Below are 21,830 nucleotides of genomic sequence, written 5' to 3'. Positions count from 1 at the left end.
GTCTCCTGCTATGGTGACCCAGCTAGTGAGGAACAGAGGCAGGATATGAACTCAGGCAGGCTTGAGAGCCTGTGCTCCCACCACCACATCACCCTTCCTCTCAGGTTGGGAGTCCCGCCTACACCTCTCTATTGGACAGCAGAGATCAGAAATGACCCTGCCCTCACAGAGCTTCCAGTCTAAAAGGCCTGTAGAGCGTGTCCCCATAGACCAGGCCAGGTGCTGATGGGGTCTCTACAAAAGCAGACAAATTGGTCAAGCTCGCCGGTGGTGACCTTATGCTCTCCTGGGACCCGGATGGGCTCACAGCCCCTTGAAGTGTAGCCAGTGCCTTGGGGAGAGAAACCCACTGCTCACGGAACACGTAATCAATGCCAACCCCAGGGCCATGGGAAGCCAGCAGTGTGATCACCATGAGCAGAGGAAGAAGCCCTAGGCCACTACCTACATCACACGGCTGGTAACAGTCCAGTTGATTCCAAACCCCTGGCCTCAGACGGCCCACTTAGGACAGGGGCCCATGGAGCCTGGCCACCTATAGAGAACACACCCCTGCTACCTCTCAGGGGGCCCAATCAGCATTCTGGCATTGACACCAAGTCCGAAGTAACAGAGCTACCGCCACCACCAGGGAAGAGCAGCCTCTTGCCAGCTACATTCAGGTTTGCTCCCTTGAATTGCATACGCTAGCTGTTGCTGTAGTGAGTCGCCAAGTCATATCTGACTCTTCGCAACCCCATGGACTGCAGCACTCCAGGCCTCCCTGTCCCTCGCTCTCTCCTGGAGTCTGCCCAAGTTCAAGTCCATTGAAGCGGTGATGCCATCCAACCATCTCATCCTCTGTTGCCCCCTTCTCCCTTCACCTTCAATCTTTCCCAGCATCAAGGTCTTTTCCAGTGAGTTAGCTGTTTGCATCAAGTGGCCAAAGCACTGGAGGTTCAGCTTCAGCATCAGTTCTTCCAATGAGTATTCAGGGTTGATTTCCATTAGGATTGACTGGTTTGATCTCCTTGCTGTCCAAAGGACTCTCAAGAGTCTTCTGCAGCACCGTAGTTCAAAAGCATCAATTCTTTGGCTCTCTAGACTTATGCTAGACCTCTTAACATTGTTGGCAGCACTCGAATCCACTTTCTAGTAGGAAATACACGGTGGTGTCTAATATGGTAGCCACGAAACCACATGTACTAAGCACTCAAAACGTGGCCAGTCCAAACTGAGATGTGCTGTGAGTATAGACCACACGCCAATTTTGAAGATTTGGTATGCAAAGAAAATGTAAACTATCTTATGAATCATTTCTATAATGATTACATGCTGAAATGATAACATTTTGGGTCTACTGCATTAAGTAAAATACATCACCGAAATTAATTTCACTTGTTTCGTTTTACTTTTTATAATATTGCTCCTAGAACATTTAAATGCCCCCAGTGTCCCCGTCTGTGGCTGATGGGATGAGTCTGCTGGAGGGCGCGGCCTCTGATGCTGTGCTGTCGTTTTCCTCACCCTGCAGGAGGATGCAGATGTGGAGTGGAAGTTTGCCCGAGCGAAGCTCTGGCTGTCTTATTTTGATGAAGGAAGAACTCTACCTGCTCCTTTTAATCTAGTGCCAAGTCCTAAATCATTTTATTATCTCATAATGAGAATCAAGATGTGCCTCATAAAACTCTGCAAATCTAAGGCCAAAAGCTGTGAAAATGACCTTGAAATGGGCATGCTGAATTCTAAATTCAGGGTAGGTAGCACGGGACTTAAGGGGCTGGAGGGGCAGCAGATGGGGGAGAGGGGAGCTGTGTGTCTTTGATTCACAGGATGCCTCTGAAACCAGGCAAATCAGGAGCTCCAAGGAGGGGCCCCATGCTTTTCAGAATCAGCTGGCACTTCAGCACAGCTGCAGTACCAGCAGGGGCCGCTAACCGGCCTTAGTGCCCCCCTTCCTGTTGGACTGAGTTGGGACCCCACGGAGGGACTCCTTAGTGGACTCGAAAGCATAGCTCTCCCCAGAAAGTAGCTGGATTGTACTTTGGGATGCCTGGGAAGGGAGGCTCCCCGTCCATTATCTCCCCCTCCTGGAGATCCTCAATTGTTAGCATATTAAAAATCTCTGGGCAATCACTCTGAGTGCTCTCCAAACAAAGCTGACCAAACTATAATTCTGTAACCCACTGACAACCTGCAGAGCCAGAGTCCTCAGGAAATATGTTCCAGGAAGCCAAGCCACAGTGGGTACAGGGACCTCCTGAGGGCCCTCATTTTAGAGGTAGCCCCCTATGCAGGTGCTATTCGAGTCTTACCATGTAGGTATGTATTAAGTATCATGTAATATGTATCATATACCATGTATTTTGTATTTTCTGTTTTCCCAGAAGACTCGATACCAGGCTGGCATGAGGAATTCTGAAAACCTGACAGCAAATAACACTTACAGCAAGCCCACCAGATACCAGGTAACCACCCCTTTCCCAGGTATAGGCAGAAGTGGACTCCGTTAAGACACCAATATAGTCACAGGGCTGTGTCAGTTCCCCTAGACACAGTTTCATTCCTTCCTGCAGTCAACATTTATTTATATGCCAGGCACCGCACTGCTTCCTGGGGATACAGACAAGGTTCCTATCTTAGTGGTACTTCCAGACATAGAGGGAGAGACGCTATGGATCAGCAAACATGCAATTAAATATGTAACTTCAAATTGATCAAAGTGCCAACGTGAAAAAACTCAGGTGCAAAAGTGGAGAAAACCAGGGAGCCCCTGCTTCCATACGGTTATCAGAAGTTGCGTCTTTAAGGAGAGGACAGCTAGCTAAGACCTCGTAGATGAGAAAGAGGCAACCACATGGGGCCTTTCAGGTAGAGGAAAAGCATTAAGCCAAGGCCAGAGGGGAGATGCCTGGGAGGTCCAGAGCTGCTGGAGCTCAATGAGCAGTGGGGGAGGGGAAGGTGATGAGGTCAGAATTCAAATCCGAACTGAAGCAAGGTGAGGGTGTGGATTTTACTCTGAGGTATCTAGAAAGGCAGTGGAAGGAGGTTAACTTGGGGAAGGGAGAAGATGATACAATTCTATTTATGCTTTAAGAAGACTACCTATCTGCTATAATGAGACGAGACCAGTGTGGACAAGAGTGGAAGCAGGGAGACCAGGGAGAAAGATATGGTCGGCACAAGGGACTAGTGACTTGAAACGCAAGATGGGTGATGGAGAAAAGCTGACTGACTCAGTATACACTCTGGATGTATTGCCAAAGGGAAATGATGCAAACCAACAGGAATGGGGAGGGAGAGGCAGGCAGCCGGTGTGGCTCCCAGGTGGGTATCCATGTCTTCAGTAGGCACTTGACCTTAGACTGCCAGTCTGCACATGGTCGTTATAAAAATTAGGAGGTCTTTTATGCTTGCAGATCTTGCTTTGCTTTAGAAATTAATGCAATCTCTGTATCAGTTTGAATCAGTCAGTGATAAATGGTCACTATAGGTTATTGATTATAAAAGTGCAGGCCATCCTCCTCCTGCTTTCCCGCCCCCGATGAACAGCGGTTTTATCCACGCTGACCATTTCCTATCAGATGTAAATCTGACGCTGTCCTGAGTGTTCCTTGGGGCCAAGGTGATATGTCCCTGGTGCCAGCATCCCCGAGGGAGCCATTACAGACTCAGCATCTTCCAGACCCAGGTCTCTAATTGAATCTCCATCCGTATTTCAGAAGCTAACTCTGCAGTTAGGAGGAGTTAAGTGTACAATTAAGAAATGGCTCATCCCTCGTAGTACTTATAGTTTTATCGGATGACATGGGCTAAAAAATTGGCAAAGGGCAAATCTTGCATTGATTTAATTGTGTGCTAAATTGGCCCTGCCCAGTATGATCAGCTTTGAGTTTATTTTATAGAACAAATCCTTCAGTCAGGGGAAGGATTTATATTTCTTTGCTTAGAGAGAAGTAGAGATTATCTGTGCCACGGAAAAGATAGAAAACCGTAATGGATTAGGGCCAGATGTCTCCTGGGTTTTGAACACAATTAGCAGCTGCAATCAGGGAAGACAGCACTGTGGTCAGCGTCCTACAGCCAGATGAAGCCTTTGTGAAGGAGACCGTGCTCCACAGTGGTCTCGGGCAACCCCTCTTCCGTCTTCCATCATTACTGGCTGAGTCCCTGCAACCTTGACTCCCCCAGAGCTTCCTGCTGTGATTATGCGGATTAGCCGGTTTGCAGCTTCAGGCTGGCAGTCTGGGAAAGCAGGCCCACCCTGTATCTTTCGAATCCACCAAGAGAAGCCTGGGGCAACTCATTCAGTTTGTTGTCACCCAAAAGAAGATAGAGAAACTGGGAGACAGAAAAACTGGGCCCGTGGGCATCAGAGGGAGTGGGCTGAGAGGACAGCAGACGGAGCAGAGACCATCTTGCATTTGTACATTTGCACTTTGCTCAGCCCTTTAAGGTCAGGTCTGGGCATCTTCCTGAGCCAACATCTGCTCAAATAAGAGTAAACCCTGAGCCAGCACAGACGGACAGCTGGGAGCAGACTAGACACGAGGGTATGTACAATTTCACACATGCCTGTGAGAGAAGCAGGACCTGTAACCCCACTGAACACACAAGGGAACTCAGTCACCCGGTGGGTTGAAGTGAGATATGTCTGCACTACGCCACACAGCCCGGGCAAGAGCCCCTTAGTCCTCTTTGTAGAGTCACACCCAGGCCTCCCTGGAACCTGCCCTGTCTGTGTCGGACAGTCCCAGGGAAGAGGTCTATCTGAGCCTGGGGGAAGGAAGTGAGGAACAGAAGGCGCTTTTGCTATCACGGGGCAGCAACCATCACAGAAGGAAGCATTTGGGCAAGGATCTAAAAATGGCTCAGCCTTTTCCTTGAGCCCACTGGTGGCCTTCCACGCTGCACTGCTTTCCTCCCAAAGCATCTTTCAAAAGTGCCAGAAAATTGTGAGAAGCCCAGTTCACTCCCTTTCTCACCATGCAGGCTGCACCCAGAGCCTCCTTTTCATGGAGCACATATGCTGTCAGCCTCTCACTGTCGAGGTGCTGAGACATTCTGGAGCAATCCCAATAAGATAAGAGCCCTGTTGTTGATATGCATGTTAGTTGTTAAGCTCATTTCCCTTGTGTCTCTAGTAGATCTGCTTGGTTGCTCAAACTTAGCATTTGTTGTTCAGTTGTTCGGTCGTGTCCGACTCTTTGCGACCCCATGGACTGCAGCATGCCAGGCTTCCCTGTCCTTCACCATCTCCCAGAGCTTGCTCAAACTCATGTCCATTGAGTCAGTGATGCCACCCAACCATCTCGTCCTCTGCCGTCCCCTTCTCCTTCTGCCTTCTGTCTTTCCCAGCACCAGGATCTTTTCAAATAAGTCTGTTCTTTGCATCAGGTGGCCAAAGTACTGGAGCTTCAGCTTCAGCATCAGTCCTTCTAATGAATAGTCAGGATTGATTTCCTTTAGGATTGACCAGTTTGATATCCTTTCAGTCCAAGATGTTGGGTGTTCCCATCACTTCAGCTTTTCAGGGTTCTCCATTATAAGGGAAGACAGTTCCTCCAGATTTTCAGGGGTCTGAATTATTTTTCACAAAATTGGTTCTTTGCTTTTGTAATTTTTTTTTCCTAATCTGGGTTCTGTGGACATGAGCCCAAACAATGGAACAAAACCATGATGCCAGCAAAATGGCCAAACTGTGTTTCCTATCATAGCTACATTTGACCTGATCAATATGCGTCCCCTTGTTGGGGTATGTACAGACTTCATATCCTCACTCTCTGAGGATGCATCTCCTTCGGAGCAAAGCAAATAAACCGTGTCCCAACCAAACTGAAAAATCCAGGTACAGTCCATCACTGAAATAATTCTTTATGTTGTAATCCCTTCCCCTGAAACCCAGTGGGCATCCTCCTTCTTGCTTTCTAGATGACCTTTTCTGCAGAGATCAAAGCCAACAGGTTAGACAGCAAGCCAATGCTGAGTTCTTGTCTCCTGGGGTCTCCTAAACCCCAGTTTAACACATGACCTGTCCTGCGATCCATTTTGTCCACTCTCTTCCCAATGTTCCTCAACTCCTCTGCTGCTGGGCGGCAGCATTACTTCTCTGTGGCTGCTGCTGGTTGACACCTCCTGTACGCATGTCCTTTTCCTTGGCTCTGTCCTCAGCTTCCCTGGCTGCACAGAGCGGTCCCTCCCACTCCCTGGACACCAGCAGCGGCCAGAGGTCACCTGGCTCTCAGACTCTGGGAACTGTGGGGCTCCCTTCCTGGACGTGGGCCTCAATGTCACAACCATTCTTATCCACTAGGTACCTCAGTATTACTTATTTTGCCTGAGCAAGGTCGCTAAGTACAGTCATCTCCAGTCCTTGCTAAATTCATCAGGGCAGAGCAGGTCAAGCTGGCAACGACAGTGACATGTTACTGTGGGGAAGGTTTATTATCTCTGCGAAGTGAAAACTCCACGGAAGGTAAGCATGAGGGAGCAGAAACTGATGACAGAGGACCATGCTTTTCCCCCACATAGTGAAGGAGGGGAGGCTTCTGATGTCCATCTTTTCTGCCAACAGAGATCCTCTGTAGCAGCCATGTTAAAAAGACTTTGGGCATTTTTGTAACCATTTCAGACTCCCTGGGGATGAGACTACTGCAGATCCCAGGTTGTCTAACATGCATATGCCGGAGGGGAGGCTAGGTCCTCATCAGGGCATGACGTCTCTAAGCACCTGAAAGGCGGTCACACTGTTGTCCCTGAAGGTGCCTGTCACTCCTGGAGTGAACCGGGCAGCAGAGGAAGGTTAAAGGGTCTGGGCATGTCTGCCATGCTCACGTGATCCTGCTTCCATGTTAAACCTCTAACATCCTCGTCTGTAATGAGAGGCTTAGAAGCAAACCCTTGGTGTTCTCCCCTTGGAGCTGCAGGTCTGCAGAAACCACAGTTCAGACCAGGTCTGCCAGGGTTCATGCATGGGCCGCGGGCATTCAGGACGATGCTTTACCAGTCACTCTCTTCTGTGGGATAGCGATCCATTCTCCAAAAACTAGTTGAGGCCTCTTCTTGCTCAAAAGATTCTGTTAAAGGATCCTTGTTTATCCTTGTTAAAGGATAAACTGGTACCTAGAAGTGGTCCAAACCCCCTGTGACCAATGGGAGCCTGTCTCCTGCATCTCATCTCTGAAACCACTATGCACTTAGACTTTTCCTGAAGCTTGAACAAAGCCCCAGCTTGGGTTTCCATTTTGGTAAATCCCAGATCGGCCACTTCCTAGCTGTATGAGCTTGGAGAAGTCACCTCCCCCTCTGAGGCTTGTGACCTCCTCTGTACAAAGAGATGACAACCCCCATCTCCTCTGGTTTCTGGGAGGGTTCCATGAGGTCATTTGTCAAAGAGGCCAACACAGCTTCTGGACTGTAGGAAGACTCAATACATTTGTGTTTATAATAAATACATACTATGAAATTTTTAAATGGTCAGTCTATTCACATTGCACTAAAACAGAGTGTGCACAGGAAGCCGGGAGGGAGGTGACCGTCATAGCTACGAACGCGTCCACTCAGCTACATCCCAGCAGGAGGGAGGTGACCGTCATAGCTATGAACGCATCCACTCAGCTACATCCCAGCAGGAGGGTGGTGACCGTCATAGCTACGAACACGTCCACTCAGCTACATCCTAGAAAAGGGGGCTCTTCACTTCCATCTCTGGCTTATAATCTTACACTGTAAATATATAGTCTCTGTAACTGACAGATTCAGAAATGGAAGGGTCTCAAGTTCTTGAGGTTTTTTCCTTTAAAATGACAGCAAACTTTAACTGTGGATAGATCCCCCGGTCTTGAGTAAGCCTGAAAGTCTGCAGTAGAATATTTCCAAATTCCTTATTCAGTTCCAGTGTTAGATACTTGGGTATCTGGTTTGTTGGTTTTATACCCCCATGAGAGCTTGGCTCAGGACAAAGTTTATTTTGTCTCTGTTGCTCCCATTCAAAGTGAAAAGAGCATCACTGACTCCCACTAAAGGCATAGATTCTTAAAACTCAGGTAACCTGCCTCATTGACTACAAGAGTGTCAGTGAGCGATCTAGCATTGCAGATCATCAGGACAAGACCCAGGCCTCTCAGAGGAGGAGCAGTATGAAGGCAACTCACTGCTTAACTGTGCGGCCTGAAATTAGAGGCTGACTCAAACCACAGCGCCCAGCAGACCTCCAGTGGAGGGGCCCCCATGAGCTCTCAGAGCGCAGTGTGAACAGCCTTTCCTGGGGCCGAGTGAACCATGGGGTCACAGCTGGACACGCCCCCTTGGCAAGGTCACCACCATTAGAGGCTCTGTGGCACCACCAGTCGGTGATACTACTAATGCGTTCAATCCTCCAGCTCTCTGCATCCTGGAAGCTCACTTCTCTTTTACTTGCAAGAAGCTTTTTCCTGAGCCCATGTAGTCAGAGAGGATGTAACCACCTGCTTGACCTCACACAGCAAAGCTGAGGACAGAATTCAGGGCCCTTCAACCTAGCAAATGCCAGTTCTGTCCCCTTGGTCCTCAGGGTGAGCAGGTGAGCGGAAGGGATGCTGAAGAGCTGGGAATCCCCCTCTGCGGTGCTGCTAGGCTCCTACAGATTCAGACGGGTCGGCCACAAGGGTATTTTTAAATCCTGTAATTTCGCAGTAACCCGGGAGCGACTAGCTGGCAGAATCCAAAGTTCACCTCCTGCAGTCTTTCTTACACTTAGCTCTATTCTTGGTGGCTCTTCAGTGTTTGTTCCTGCCTCCTTTGCTGAAAGGATCTGGTATCTGCATAATAAGTAGGACCTCCAGTGTGACTCCCGACAGTGTTGGGCGGGTGGTGAGATTTCAGGGAAGCGGGATCTTGGCAAAACCTCCCAAGGCTCGGCTGTATCTCTCTCTGCCTCTGGTAGGAATTTTCCAAAGCACAGTGGACTGGTCTTCCGTGCCTGTTCCTGACTGTGGGCTCAGTGGACCTCTTCTCCTGCATAGCAGCTCCATGGGAGACAGTTCTACCTGGGCTGGCCTGCTAGGACTTTCTTACTCCCCCAGTTTGCATTGGTTGTTGAAATCAGGCCCAGAGAAGAGGACGTGGTGGGCTAAGGTCACAAGGGGCAGGGAAAAGTCAGGCTGAGGACCCTCAAACAGTGCACATGGATCTCAAGTGTTTCTGTCTCTCTTTGTGGCTGGACCTCCTGCCACTGCAAGTATCCCATTCTTACATCCTGGCTCAGGTGCTACTGAATCCAGAGAGACTGGAACCTCCCCATTAGGCAGGTCACTTCTCAAGAGCGAGGCATCAGGCAAGGGAGGGTCCCCCAACTCTGCCAGGCACTCTGCCAGAGGGAGAAGTCACGCCTACAGGATGCAAGCTGCTTCTGTGCTTGGCTGGGCTGGTTTGATCCCTCCCTGTGTTCGTGTTTCAGAAAATCATGAAACGGCTCATAAAAAGATATGTCCTGAAGGCCCAGGTGGACAGAGAAAATGATGAAGTCAATGAAGGTAAGCGACTGGATCTGCTTCCTGGAGGGCAGAAGCCAGATGTGGGCTCACCGGGCCTGCAAAGTCAAGGTATCGGCGGCAGGGCTCAGTCCCTGGCCGGAGACCCTGGAGGGCCTCACTGGAGGTGGTGGCAGAATGCAGGGGAGCACAGTTGCAGGACTAGGGTCTCTGTCCCCTGGCTGGTCGTCAGCTGGGGCTGCCCTTAGCTCTGACCACAGAGCCCTCCACCTCAGCACCAGCACCAGGACATGGAGCCCTGCTCACAGAATGGTTCTGCCTCCCCAGTCACGACTGACACGAGTTGCCTCCTATCCCTTGAGCTCAGGACGGCCCTGAGCTCCTCATGCCCAGAGCGCACAGCCAGCCAGCCGTAGACAGCCCCTGTTCTGGCTGGCTCCATCCTATCTCACATCCTGGCTCTCAGAAGCTATCAACCAGCAGTTTCTCAAAGAATTCCTTCCACCCCCTCAGAAGTGCTTGCTATAAAAGCGGATCCAGAACCCCCCTCCTCCCCAGACCTAATAAATCAGCATGACCTGAGTGTCTGCCTGCGATACAGTACCAGGCATTCTTGTACCAGGCATTCATTCTGACGCACACTGAAGTTTGCCAACTACATTATTTTCACTGTTTGGGTTATTCTCCAGTCTATTTTAAGCAGCTCTTAAGTGAAAAGCGAATTACCATACACCAGGTAATTAATCTTCATGAGACACCTGGGACAAATATTTGCTATCTTCCAAGAGTGAAAGTACCAGGTCTCTCCCTTGCCAGTGCCCCAGGAGCCTCTGGAAGGAGCCTAGTCATTTAGAGACCCTCTGCTTCATCCTGGGACATCACTGTGCAGCCTCAAGGTCAGCAATGGCCGAATGACCCCTGAGCTGACCCTGTCTAAGAGTTGAGTAGCAGCCCATCTGCCCACCCTACTGTTGGGTCTTAAATATAACACAGCCCGGTACCATGGCAGCCAGCCCTCTGAAGAGTGTGATGTGACTGACAGGAATGTAACTGATGATAGAAGGTAGGGCTGTCCAGGTTTCATGCCATGGGAATCACAGCATGGAACTAGGGCTCAGTGAAGCCCCCATGAAAACAAGAGATGCACACCTTTGTCAAAATTGGCCAGACTATAGCTTTAAGACTTCTGCATCTTCTGTGTGTCAGGGATACTTTGAAAACAGGTATGGTTAATGTGTCCCTGGCAGTGGACTCCCACTTGAGTCAAGAGTCAAGTCCAGTATCTTCCAAACCAGGCAAGAACCTTTCGACCCCACTTTGTGGTTAAGAAGAAGGTTCCCACAGCCCAGGCCCGTGTGGACTTTTAACCACGTGGCTCACTGTGGAAATGAGTGGAAAACCCCACCTGGTGGTCCCTTGCCACGGAAGGAGAAGGCGGCAGGCCCGCCCTGGTGCACCAGAGAGGCACGCTGCCTGCATGGTCTGGGCAGACCCTGCTCCTGCGAGGCTGCCTGGCTCCATAGCCACATCCACCGATGAGCTGAGCTGATCGCCTCAGATGCCTAGGAGTTCCTCTTCCCTGCAAATAACGATGACAAAACAAAACACAAAGCATGATGAGAAAGAAATGTTAAAATTAACAAGGGTGCTGCTCAGAGTCTTGAAATCTGCCTTTAATGGCTCCAAGACCAACGTTCTATGATGATAAAACAGGTGCAAGCAGTTCAACCTGGTCTTGATTCCTCTGTCTACCACAACCCCTTCAGGGAGAGCTTGACCGGGAATGGGAGAAGGGTCTTCAGCAGACGAATGTGTCCTTTAGTCGGAGGGGCTGGGTGGGAGTTAGGTCGAAACAGACCTCAAATCCCCTCACCTCCACCCTGCCGGGGCTGGATCAGTAGCCTGACATTCTGCTGGAAGAAGGCATGCCTCAAATGCCTCTAGGGTGAGTCCCTTCTGCAGGCTCATACTCACCGAAATCTGCTGTCCTTGCAGGCGAACTGAAGGAAATCAAGCAAGATATCTCCAGCCTGCGCTATGAGCTCCTTGAAGAGAAATCTCAAGCTACCGGAGAGCTGGCCGACCTCATCCAACAGCTCAGTGAGAAGTTTGGGAAGAACTTAAACAAAGACCACCTGCGGGTGAACAAGGGCAAAGACATTTAGCAGCCTGCATCCATCGGCACCTGTGACTTCTACCAGCATTCCAAGGCCAGGTGGGATGCCCTGGCCACCAGCCCCGGTGGGAAGGGGTCCTGGCCCACTCCTCTAGGACTCTAAGGGGACCCACTGGCTCCGTCCTGACCAGCCTTGCTGGCATCTGCAGCCCAGTGTCCTGCCTGGACCCAGAATGATTGTGAATCTAGGCTGTTGGGTGAGAAACTCGACCACAGGAGGAAGGGAGGAAGTGGCCCCCTGACACGTGGGGACACCTTCAGTCCAGTCATAGGGACATATGTCCCAGTGGCCAGCGCAGGAAAAGGCCATCTCGGGTGCACACTCGTGCCCTCCCACCGCACACAGACCACCGTGCTGTCTGCGTGCAGGAAGACAAACCACCTCACCCCACACACCCCTGCTCACTCCCTCCCTGCCACCCACACACACCCAGAAGAACCCGGCGGTGACCTGTGATCTATTCTTAAGTGCCAGATGAGAACACAGATAGCCTACTAGCAAAATAGTTTTATTTGTTTATATTAAAAAAAAAAAGGTTTAAAAATCCTAAATCAAAAATTGTACTGTAGGTAGCACTGTTCAGAGAACAACAAAATCCAAATGATGTATTTTTACCTTTATGAAAATTATCTTGTATTTACTATTTTTACCTGAAATGGAAAGAAATAAAATTACCTCATAATAGCCCGGGGAGACTCTGTGGATGCACTGCCCTCCCGTTGTCTGGCGTCCTCTCTGGAAGTGGCCTTGGGCGTCCACAGAGCCGGGCTGCCCTGGGAGGAGAATGAGCAGATGAGAGGGGGGCAATCCCAGGGGAGTCATGCAGCCAGGAACCCCCACCTCCAAGCATCTCTTTCTGTCCCCAGACCTAGTGACCCCCAAGCTCGCCAAGGTCAGGAAGGAGACAAAGGAAATGATGAGGAAAGTGAAACGATTTCCCCCAACCCACGTCTCACCCTTTCCCCTTGAGCGGCAGGGGAGGGGAGCTGTGAGAAAGGAGCCCAGATCTTTCTAAAGGGGTCTGAAGTGTGAGTAGAGACAGCAGCCACCAGAGGGCGCCCCGGTCCTGAGCAATGCCCAGTCTGAGCTGGCTGGAGAAGATGCCGCTGGGCGGGAAGGATCACTTACTAATAACATCAGCTGGTTGTATCAAGTGAGCACTTCCTGCGTACCAAGCACTGTGCTGAGGACTCTGCAGGCATCCGTCCACTGAACCCTCACAACAACCCTATGAAGAGGAAGAGGATCAAGGTCTCAAATTCAGATGCCTTGCAGATACCCAGGGTGTGTGTATACATGTGTGACTATGAATGTTTCCTATATGTATACGTATGAGAGGCTTGTGTTCTGTGATATGCAGTATATCTTCAGAGATAAATTGTTTACTTCATCCTGCTCTAAGAACAATGCAGACCAAATGGGGTGATAGACAGAACTGAAATAGTTTCAGCATTGAGGTATCAGGGAGAGGCCATGACAACCCAGACAGGCACAGCCTACCTCAAGTGGGTGTGGACACCCAGCCCAGCTAATTGTTGCCATAAGGAATAACAGGCCCAGTTTTGCTAAGTCTTTCCCATTTCTAAGGGGTATGTGGGGGCAGGGGGTGGAGAAAGTTTACATTTGTTGGTCCTTGGCAGCCGGCATGGGTGACTGGAGAAGCTGTCCTGAAATGTGACTCCAACCCAGGCCTTCCAGGCAAGAAAACCCTCAGCAAGAAGGATACACAGGCACCTGTCGGACCAGGGTTATCTGCGTGTGCAGGGGACCCTACAGACATAAACTCTGCTCCAGGAGTTTTTCACCTGGGGGCCATGTGAGGTCCGTAAATGGATTTCAAAGAACCTGCCAGTCCTGAAGTTCCCATCAAATCAGGAGCTTGTCTTTGTGATGTGTGTTGTTATGGAGGGAATACCTGCAGTTTTTCTCAAATGCTCATTCCTGGCCCTCAAAGCCTGCAGATGAGGACTGAATCCCTTCAGTAGAATTTCCCAAGTCCCCAGACAAGTACCAAGGATGGGGCGTGTGTGTGTCCAGTGGAGGATACATAAATTACTCTTCCCACAAAGCACATCAGCCTCCCGACCATGGGGACAAATCACCAACACTTTCAGGGACGATTTCCTTTCAGATACTGCACGTATTGACTTCAAAATGCTAATCAACATTTTAAGATGCATTATGCAATTTCCCTATCTGCCTTCTACCAGCAACAGCCGGCAACACCATTTTCAAATCCTGGGATGCCCTTTTCCTATCAAACCTAAGTCTCCAATGTGCCCCTTTGGGAGATAAAAGGAAAACAAATCCCACTGAGTAATTGAAAACTGGGAAGGAAAACTAGCAGCACCCATTAGGTTTTGGCTGCCATGTCTGGGGATGATGGTAGTCCAGGAATGGACTTGTGGCTGCCAGAGGAGAGGATTCAACGGACCCCGTGGATTCATGGGGTGGGGGGAGGGCCATCTCTTTCATGGAAGGCTGCTGGAGATGCCTGGGAACTGAGGGCTGTGGAGCCGTCAGCCTGGAGCCTGCGGCAGGCGTGCAGTGATTTTCCAGGCACCGACAACTTCCCTCACTTTCCCCCAGTTCCTTGGCTCCTCTGGAGTTAGCCAGGCAGGATAGGCGGTTCTGGAAAAGCGAAACAGGAGGCAGAGGAATGGAGTCTGGGAAGGGCACAGGGACAGAGAGGAGGAGGAGGAAGAGCCCAAGAGCCCCTAGACTCACACCTGAAAGTGCCCGCTGCACTTCTGTCCCTTGTGACTTTAGATTTCTGTGACTTTAGTGTATGCTTGTAACCTTAGCATGTGGGGCTCGGGAGATGCAGCCCTGTCCAGGTTTCCGGGTAACCAGTGGTCAAGCAGCAAGTTCTCCAGCGGCTTGTCACCATCTGATGGTTCCTAGTAGGATGTGACAGATCCTAGTAACATTTCCTGGGCAAAAACCCCCAATTAGTGTCCAAAGCTATTCCTGAAGGACAAGAGCTCACACGCTTGAGAAAGCACAGCCAGCCCCCTTTGCCCATCACAGAGCATCTCCCTCCGATCCACTGAGGCCCGGGAGATGAAAAACTGGCCAGTGCAGCTCAAGCCTGGGGAGACTCCCGAACACGGGTGTGACTCTGCAGAAGTTGCTCCCAGCAGCCTCGGGCTTGGGGAGCCCCTGACAAGACACCTTCAGATCTGCTTGCCTGGGGGAGGCTGCGACACCTTGTCCCGCTCCATGTCTGGTTAAAAATAAGCAGCCCCACCGCCTGTCACCCCTCAAAGTGTTCATTAGGGCTTATGTAAAGGGTAGAGCTCAGGCTCCTGGAGGCTGACAGGAGTTCTGATTCCGCTGGGGCAGGGAGGCTACGCCCCATTCTATGTTTATCCCATCTTGTCCCCTCATCCCCTGAAGGGTGAACTAGTAGAGGGAAGGGACTCTAGGAGGAGCACCCAGATGTCAATCAGCGCAGGCTGGTTAACCAAGGAGCAAAGCCCCTTCCACCCTCCCTGCAGACACAGCAAGCTCCCCAGGTCCCCTGCCTCCTCCCTGCCTGGGAGCAGAGGCCGCCTTACTGGCTCTTCCTGGAGAAATGCCCCAGCTTTCTCTCTCTGCTTCCCCACTGTAGTCAAGCCACAGGCATGGCCCATGACCTGCACTTTAGGGAGAAAATGACAGGAAAAAAAAAAAAGAAAGGTGTCCAGGGTTTAGGTTCCCAAAGGCCTGAATCTTTAAAGAAAGGAGAGGATTGAGGGAAGAATAAAAAAGTTTGAAAGAAGTGGTATTTGAGGAGTCAGGACTCTTCCCCTTCCAAAAGGGGTCTGAGAGGGACAGAGGGGAGCGTCTGAGAGCTGAGAGGCTGAGGCAGCTTGCCCCTGCCTGTGGAGGACAAGTGGGCCATAGAGATGGGACCACAGCTGGAAGGCCATGTCCTCGCCCAGCTGCCCCACCTGGGCATCCAGGGAGGCAGGAGGAAGAGGGGCAAGGATAGGGCTCCCCCAAGCAAGCAAGACAGGGAGGAGGGCACTCTCACTACAATGTGATTAAAAAGTGAGATGCCTCAGAGCATCTGCATCAGGTATAGCTGGAAGCAACAGCCCATCAGCTATGCCCACTAACAGGCAAGGCCATTGGTCCCCTGGCACTGATCCTACACAACCCCAGGCCAATGGCCTGCCTAACCCCGCAGTGCACTGGAGAAGCAGAAGGCCAAAGAAGCTCTCATATATCCAAAGAAAAGCATGCCAGGACCCATTCAGGTGTCTGAGTGCAGACTCAGCCTCACAGTAGATGGCGCTTCTGAGCCACTTCCACATAACCACCTCCAGGGCCCTGTGTGCTGGTGGGTAAGGCCAAGAAAGGGAGGCAGGCAGGCGCGGGGCAGGGGAGGGCATGGCCGTGCCATCTTCATACTGGCTGGCACCCCCTCTTTGGCTGGAAGCAGATCTCACCCTAACCTCAGCCCAGCCAACCAGAGGACCCCGTACCCCTGAAGCCAACACAGCACCAAGCAAGGCAATCACACATCTGCCCTGAGATGGCTGTCCGTGTGCAGCCCCGAGCAGGGCAATCACACGCCTGCCTCGACCCTGATATCTGTGTACACACTGGGAAGGAGAGCTCCTTTTTTCCAATAAGGTTGCTGAACAGAAGAATGTGAATCTGGGACTCCAGTAGACACTTCTTCCCTCACACAGAGACAGGCTGTCTGCCAGCGAGGTCAAAGATGAGAAATTAAGGAGATGGAAGAAGTAAATGTCAGAGGGAGGTGGGGGAGAAGAGAAAAAAGGAGGGAAGGGAAGAGAGGAAAGGTGGAGAGGGGAGCTGTGCCACATTCTCGCCCTGAGGCCCTCTTCCTGTAGCTTTTCCTACACCTGGGGACCTGTTCCGGGAGCATTCTTAGCTTTGTGCATGGGTGATTATCACTCAGTCATGTCCAACTCTCTGCGACCTTATGGACTGTAACCCTCCAGGCTCCTCTGTCCATGAGATTCTCTGTGGAAGAATACTGGAGTGGGTTGCCATTTCCTACTCCAGGGGTTCTTTCCAACCCAGAGATCCAACCTGGGTCTCTCGCTTTGCAGGTGGATACTTTACCACCTGAGCCCTTTCGTGCCATATGAAGTCCCATTTTTGTTGAGGCCAGTTTGCATTGGGTATCTGTATGTCATTTACATCCTCAGAATCCTGATAAACACAGAAATAACTCTAGGATGTAGTTGCCCCACCCTCCCCCCGGGGGCTGTTTTGCAATTCTGCAGTTAGAGGAGCAAGGGCCGGAAACTACCAGGATTGTTCTTCTTGAGACTCTGTGAGGCTCTGGACCATGTGTGATGGCATCAAGCTGGCTAAATTCTTCAATAGTGAAACCCCAAGACGCTGGATCTCCTGGCTGTTCTGGTGGCCAGCAGATGGGTGCGACTCAGGACTGGGAGAGGACCCTTTGCTCTGCTCTGCCCAGGCTTCACTCTGGAAGGATCCAGAATTGACCCCCTGGGCACTTCTGCGGTGGACAGTGGCCCCAGCGGGGCGCCTCTCAACAGCTTTGCCAGCAGTGCCTAGTGGGGAGGCCAGGCGGGGAGGGCAAAGCAGGAAGGGAGAAGACATGGTGGCTACAGGCATCACGCTTATCTGGGAGGCAGTTACCACTCAGACCCACAAATACCCAGCAAACAGTCTGAGGGTGACCAATTTGTAGCTGATGAGGTTCCTGCTGTAAATAGGAAATGTAGCTCCATTTGTAGGTACAGGCTGTTGATGTGGACACTCGAGTGACATAGACATCAATACAGCTGAATATTGGATGTGGGGTACTGGCCCTGCTTTCGGTGAGCTTAGATGGTTGAGAGTAGCATGAAGCCCAGCATCCATACCAGCGAGAGTTTTTGGGCCGGTGGTGCCGGGGGAGCAGTGGCCACCCCAGACCGCAGCTGGGTCAGTCTCCTTGACGGAGGAAGTAACTCCTGATCATTTCAGGGAGCCAACAGAACAGAGCCGCAGGGTTTCATTCTCAGCTCCAATCAATCACAAGACAGACACTCCAGCAAAGTAGAGCCTCTGGTGGCTGCCCCGCCTGCCAAACTAAATTAGAAGCCCCAAAGGCCTGTGCAGCCCGGCTGAAGGTGAATGTTCTGAAAAAAAAAAAAAGAAAGAAAAACACCTCGCTGCTTCTTCAGACGCGTCTTCACGTGAAGGCGCTCATAGCACCTTCACTGTCTGTCACAGCACCGTGAACAGAATATGTATTCAGGGCCTCGGCAAAGGTCCTGGGTCTGGGGGCCAGAGTGTCTTGTGAAGACCCTCTTCACTTCCGAGCCTCCAGGTCCCCAGGCACCAGCTCAGAGGCGGACGACTCCCACTGTGCTGAGGCTGCAAGGGGAAGGCTGGTGCGGATCAGTATTCTAGTCACTCTGGACACATCCTCAGTTTTTCTCCCAAAGGGTAGAAATGCCATTTTGCTGATTCTTAAAGACCTTCCAGTCCGTCCTCTCCCTGCATACATATGACATGAAAGAGTCAGCCTGAGGTGAAACAACAGGGACCTCTTCCAGAAAACAGAGCTGCTGGTTTAAGACAAAAGCACAGAAACGTGAGGAAACCAAGGGAGCTCTCAGCCCCTACACAGCCCCGGTACGCATCTACCCACAGGGTTCTGGCCAATTTGCCTACAACTCTGAAGCGACCCAAGGTATGCTAAGACCTCCGCTGGTCATCCCTGGTGCCCACCACTTAGTCAGAGACATGATGGGAGGTATTTGGAGGGGAGAATGGTACTGGGCCCAAGCCCCCAGAACTCTGGCCAGAGGAGGCAGAGGCAGAGCCCCACACATACTGCCACACAGGTCCCCTGGTGGTAGAGACCTGAGGCAGCCCAAGCAGGTGTGGGGAGAGACCGTGTCTGTGGCTCCATCTTCGTGGCGCCTGGGAACCAGTGCTGGGCTCCCACAGGCCTCTCTGGAGGCTACGTCCATAAAGAGGCCAGAGCCAACATGCAAGAGGCTGCGTGTGTGAAGCTGCGCTACTGCAGAGAGGAAGGTTCAGAGACACTGCTTACCTGCCAGGCCTCTGAGGCTCCTCCCTGCAGGCTGTGGTCACCCAGGGACAGAAGATACCATTGACCCAGAGCACAGGAGAGGGAGTCTGTAACCTCCCCCAAGTCACACCCCAGGCCTCCAAGCCCAGCAGCACTGATGCAGGTGGAAAAAGGTCAGGTGAACACAGGCCTGGCTGCTGCCTGCTCTACCACGTATTGGGGTGACTTCCCAAGAAAGAGTGAGGTTGTGGAGAATGAGCAATCAGGGCCCCCAGGACACACGCCTCTAGGAACTCCTGCCTTTGCTTACCCCCGTCCTATGTGGACACCAGGCTTGGTCCTGTGACTCGGGGCAGCCAGTTCCACACCAACAGCGGCTCCATAAGCACGTGCTCACGGGTTTGCCCTCGCAGAGAAGCTCAGCTGCACAGCTCAGTGTTGAAACGCCGTGTGGAGAGAAGCCCAGAGAACAAGAGGCCTCTGGGCCTCTCCATTGGGGTCAAGCTCCCAGCTGCAAGCAGCTTCACAGGAGGGGAGATGGTCAGCCCCGGGGAGCAGAACCGCCCAGCTGAAGCCTGTCAACCACAGAATCACGGGAAACAATAAAGTGTTGCTTTACGAGTCTGAGCTTTCAGATGGCGTCTCACCCAAGCAGCAGATAACTCAAACAGAGGGACTGAAGCCTGGACCCCCCACCAGAGGAGAGGAACCTTACCCATCCATCTCAAGAAAATGACTTACTCCTGGGGCCTCAGTCAACCGCCTAAGAATGAAGTCAGCAGGTGTTAATGAAGCCACAGTGAGGATTCCCAACTACCCGGATCAGTTTTGCCCCTCCTGGGAAGAAATCCTGTTTCTGTCCACCAATAGAAATCAAGAAAACAGCTCTGGCCATCTTGTGGAAGGAGGCAGGCTTTGCTGAACAAGCTGAATGCAGCCACTCAACAAAGCCAAGCCCTCAGCTGGGAGCAGTTAAGTAGATTTGTGAGATTTTTAATAAGTGCGGTGGACTGTGCAGAGGAAATGTCACAAGGCAGTCAGTGAATCATTGCCCAGTGGGCATAGATAACTCTGCCTCTGATTCCCAATCTTATAGCTCTCAGAGCACTTGCACGTCCCTTGTCTCGCTTAATTAAAACAACAATCCAGCCAGGTGGGAAGGGCAGGGCAGGATTTGTTGTCCTATTTGCATAGAAAGAGCTTATGTAATGCGAGGGCCCCCTTGAGTGGAAGTTTAACTGCAGGGAGCCCCTGAGCCCAGTGAATGGGACTGGGTACAGAGTGAGTGCCCATGAACACAGGTGAATGGGAGGGGTGCCCTTCCAGCTGGACATCACGTGTAGGAGCCCTGTCCTTGGAGGCAGCCTGGGGTGGGAGGGACACAGCTTGCAGGGCATTTCTCAGTGCGGTTGTAGAACCCCTGCCTCCTAATTCCCCAGGACACGTGCTGATAATGTAGATGGATGGACAGGGAGTGGAGCCTAGGAATCGCTATGCTCCTGGGTGACTCTGATGGTCGAGTGTGAAGGCCACTGTCACAGAAGTCCCCTTGCCAGACAACATGGTTATCAAGTTACCTGACTGACGGGCAGTAGGAATGGGGCGGGGACACAGGATCCAGTGCTCTTGCTAGCTCTCTGATCTGCACCAAGGAGGCGGGACTGATCCGGCTTTGGAAGATGTGTGAGATTTGGACATGTAGAGAAGATGGGGGATAAAGCATTGCAGGCACTAAGAAACAGAGTAGGGATGAGGAGCTCAACCCCACTCTATCTTCTGCTGCATAACCATTATTAAACAGCATTATTACAAAGTGAAAACTCAACCAAGGGACCAGAAACACTGACAACCTTCTGCAGGGATGGCTTTGTTTGGATTTGGTCTCCAGTTTCCTGGAAGTGAGGAAATGTCATGCTTGCACAGGGCCACAGGCAGAGTCCCCCCCTCTTCTGTCCTGGGACCTCAGGGACCACCTGGTATAAGACAGAAAAAACTCTGAGCACACAACCTGCCCCAGTGAGGACAGCAGGCTTCCTGGATGTCCTGGCATTAGACCACCTGGGAGGGACCCCTCACCATGCCATCTCTCCCATCCCTGTGTAGGCAGTTTCGGCCAACAGAGGACAGGGAGAAAACACCAAGCTCCCACCAGGCTGAGCTGGGGGTTGGGCATTCTTCTTCCTACCACAACTAATGACAGGCAGGAAGGAAGGGAGGGGAAGGACACAGGGCTGAGATCCATCTTTTATTTTTATCACCCTTTCTGACTCTTTGTGATAGAATCTGAGCCACTTCCGTTGTGTATCAGGAGGCAATGTGATGTTTAAGTGCGCTCGTAATTAGGCCCAGGTAATTCGCTCTTTGATAATCAGCATGCTTCGCCCTCCAGCTCACTAAGCCACCTCCTCTCCTGCCTCTGTTCTATTTTCATCCAGGCCCCCTCCCAGGCGGGGATGCCTTAACCGGCCCCACTGGCTTGTCATCATCTCCCTTTCTCTCAAAGCGGCCTGATTGGCCCACAGAGGCCTTTTCCGCCTGGAGAGTCAGAGTGAGACTCTGAGCAAGGGCTCAGAGGGGACTGAGGAGCAGATTTGAGGACGGAGTGCTACTTGGGAGCTTGGACAGTGCAGAGGCCCAGCCCACACTGGCTCAGCAGAGCTCAGCCTGAACCCTTCTGCTTGGGGGAGGAGAGACAGTCACTCCGACACAAAAAAATGAGGAAAGCATCTCTCCCTCCACATCCCTGGCCTCTGTCCTCTTAAATGGCTGCAGAGAGGACGGAAAAGTGTCCTTGGTGGTGATATCATCGGTGTCATCATGACTCTAGGACTCCCGACTAGAGCCACTGCCTTCCTAGACTCCAGCCCCACCTCGGCCAGTGTCTACCAGGCCCCGGCGAGGAGGGAAGGTCAGAGGGGTGGAAGGAAGCATGATGGATGAGGCACTTAAGGAATGAGAACCCCAGAGAAGAGAGAGAGAGAAAAAAAGCAAGTTACTGTTTTCAAAAAAAATTATTATTTTCATTTAAAAAGCAAACATGGTCACTGGAGAAATTGTCAAAAGCCGCAGCACTCAAAAAGAAGAAAATGAAAATTGCACTTAGTCCTACCATGCAGAGATCATTATTAGGTATTTACTTATGATTTTCTTTGCATAGTATATCATTCTTAATCCACAAACTCAAGC

General features: G+C 51.4%; 1 protein-coding gene and 1 long non-coding RNA gene across 2 annotated transcripts in view; one reads left to right on the top strand and one right to left on the bottom strand.

The window, feature by feature from the left end:
* TRPC7 (transient receptor potential cation channel subfamily C member 7) overlaps positions 1-12,295 on the top strand; it is a 144,100-nt gene extending 131,805 nt beyond the window's left edge. The window contains exons 9-12 of the mRNA XM_055549354.1: positions 1,514-1,735; positions 2,367-2,447; positions 9,416-9,491; positions 11,445-12,295. Coding sequence (XP_055405329.1) covers positions 1,514-1,735; positions 2,367-2,447; positions 9,416-9,491; positions 11,445-11,614 — 549 coding nt within the window. The 3' untranslated portion in view covers positions 11,615-12,295. The remainder of the gene's footprint in view (positions 1-1,513; positions 1,736-2,366; positions 2,448-9,415; positions 9,492-11,444) is intronic.
* A 1,307-nt stretch (positions 12,296-13,602) lies between these two features.
* Positions 13,603-19,489, bottom strand: LOC129632812 (uncharacterized). The gene is made up of 3 exons (XR_008704672.1): positions 19,386-19,489; positions 18,955-19,219; positions 13,603-14,257 (listed from the first exon to the last, which is right to left on the bottom strand). It is a non-coding gene; the product is annotated as an uncharacterized LOC129632812 (long non-coding RNA).
* Positions 19,490-21,830: the final 2,341 nt, after the last annotated feature.

The sequence above is a fragment of the Bubalus kerabau genome, chromosome 1 (genome assembly GCF_029407905.1).
Source record: "Bubalus kerabau isolate K-KA32 ecotype Philippines breed swamp buffalo chromosome 1, PCC_UOA_SB_1v2, whole genome shotgun sequence".
Classification (NCBI taxonomy): domain Eukaryota; kingdom Metazoa; phylum Chordata; class Mammalia; order Artiodactyla; family Bovidae; genus Bubalus; species Bubalus kerabau.
Note: the sequence above shows the minus strand (reverse complement) of the source record. Positions and strands in the feature narration are given on the sequence as shown.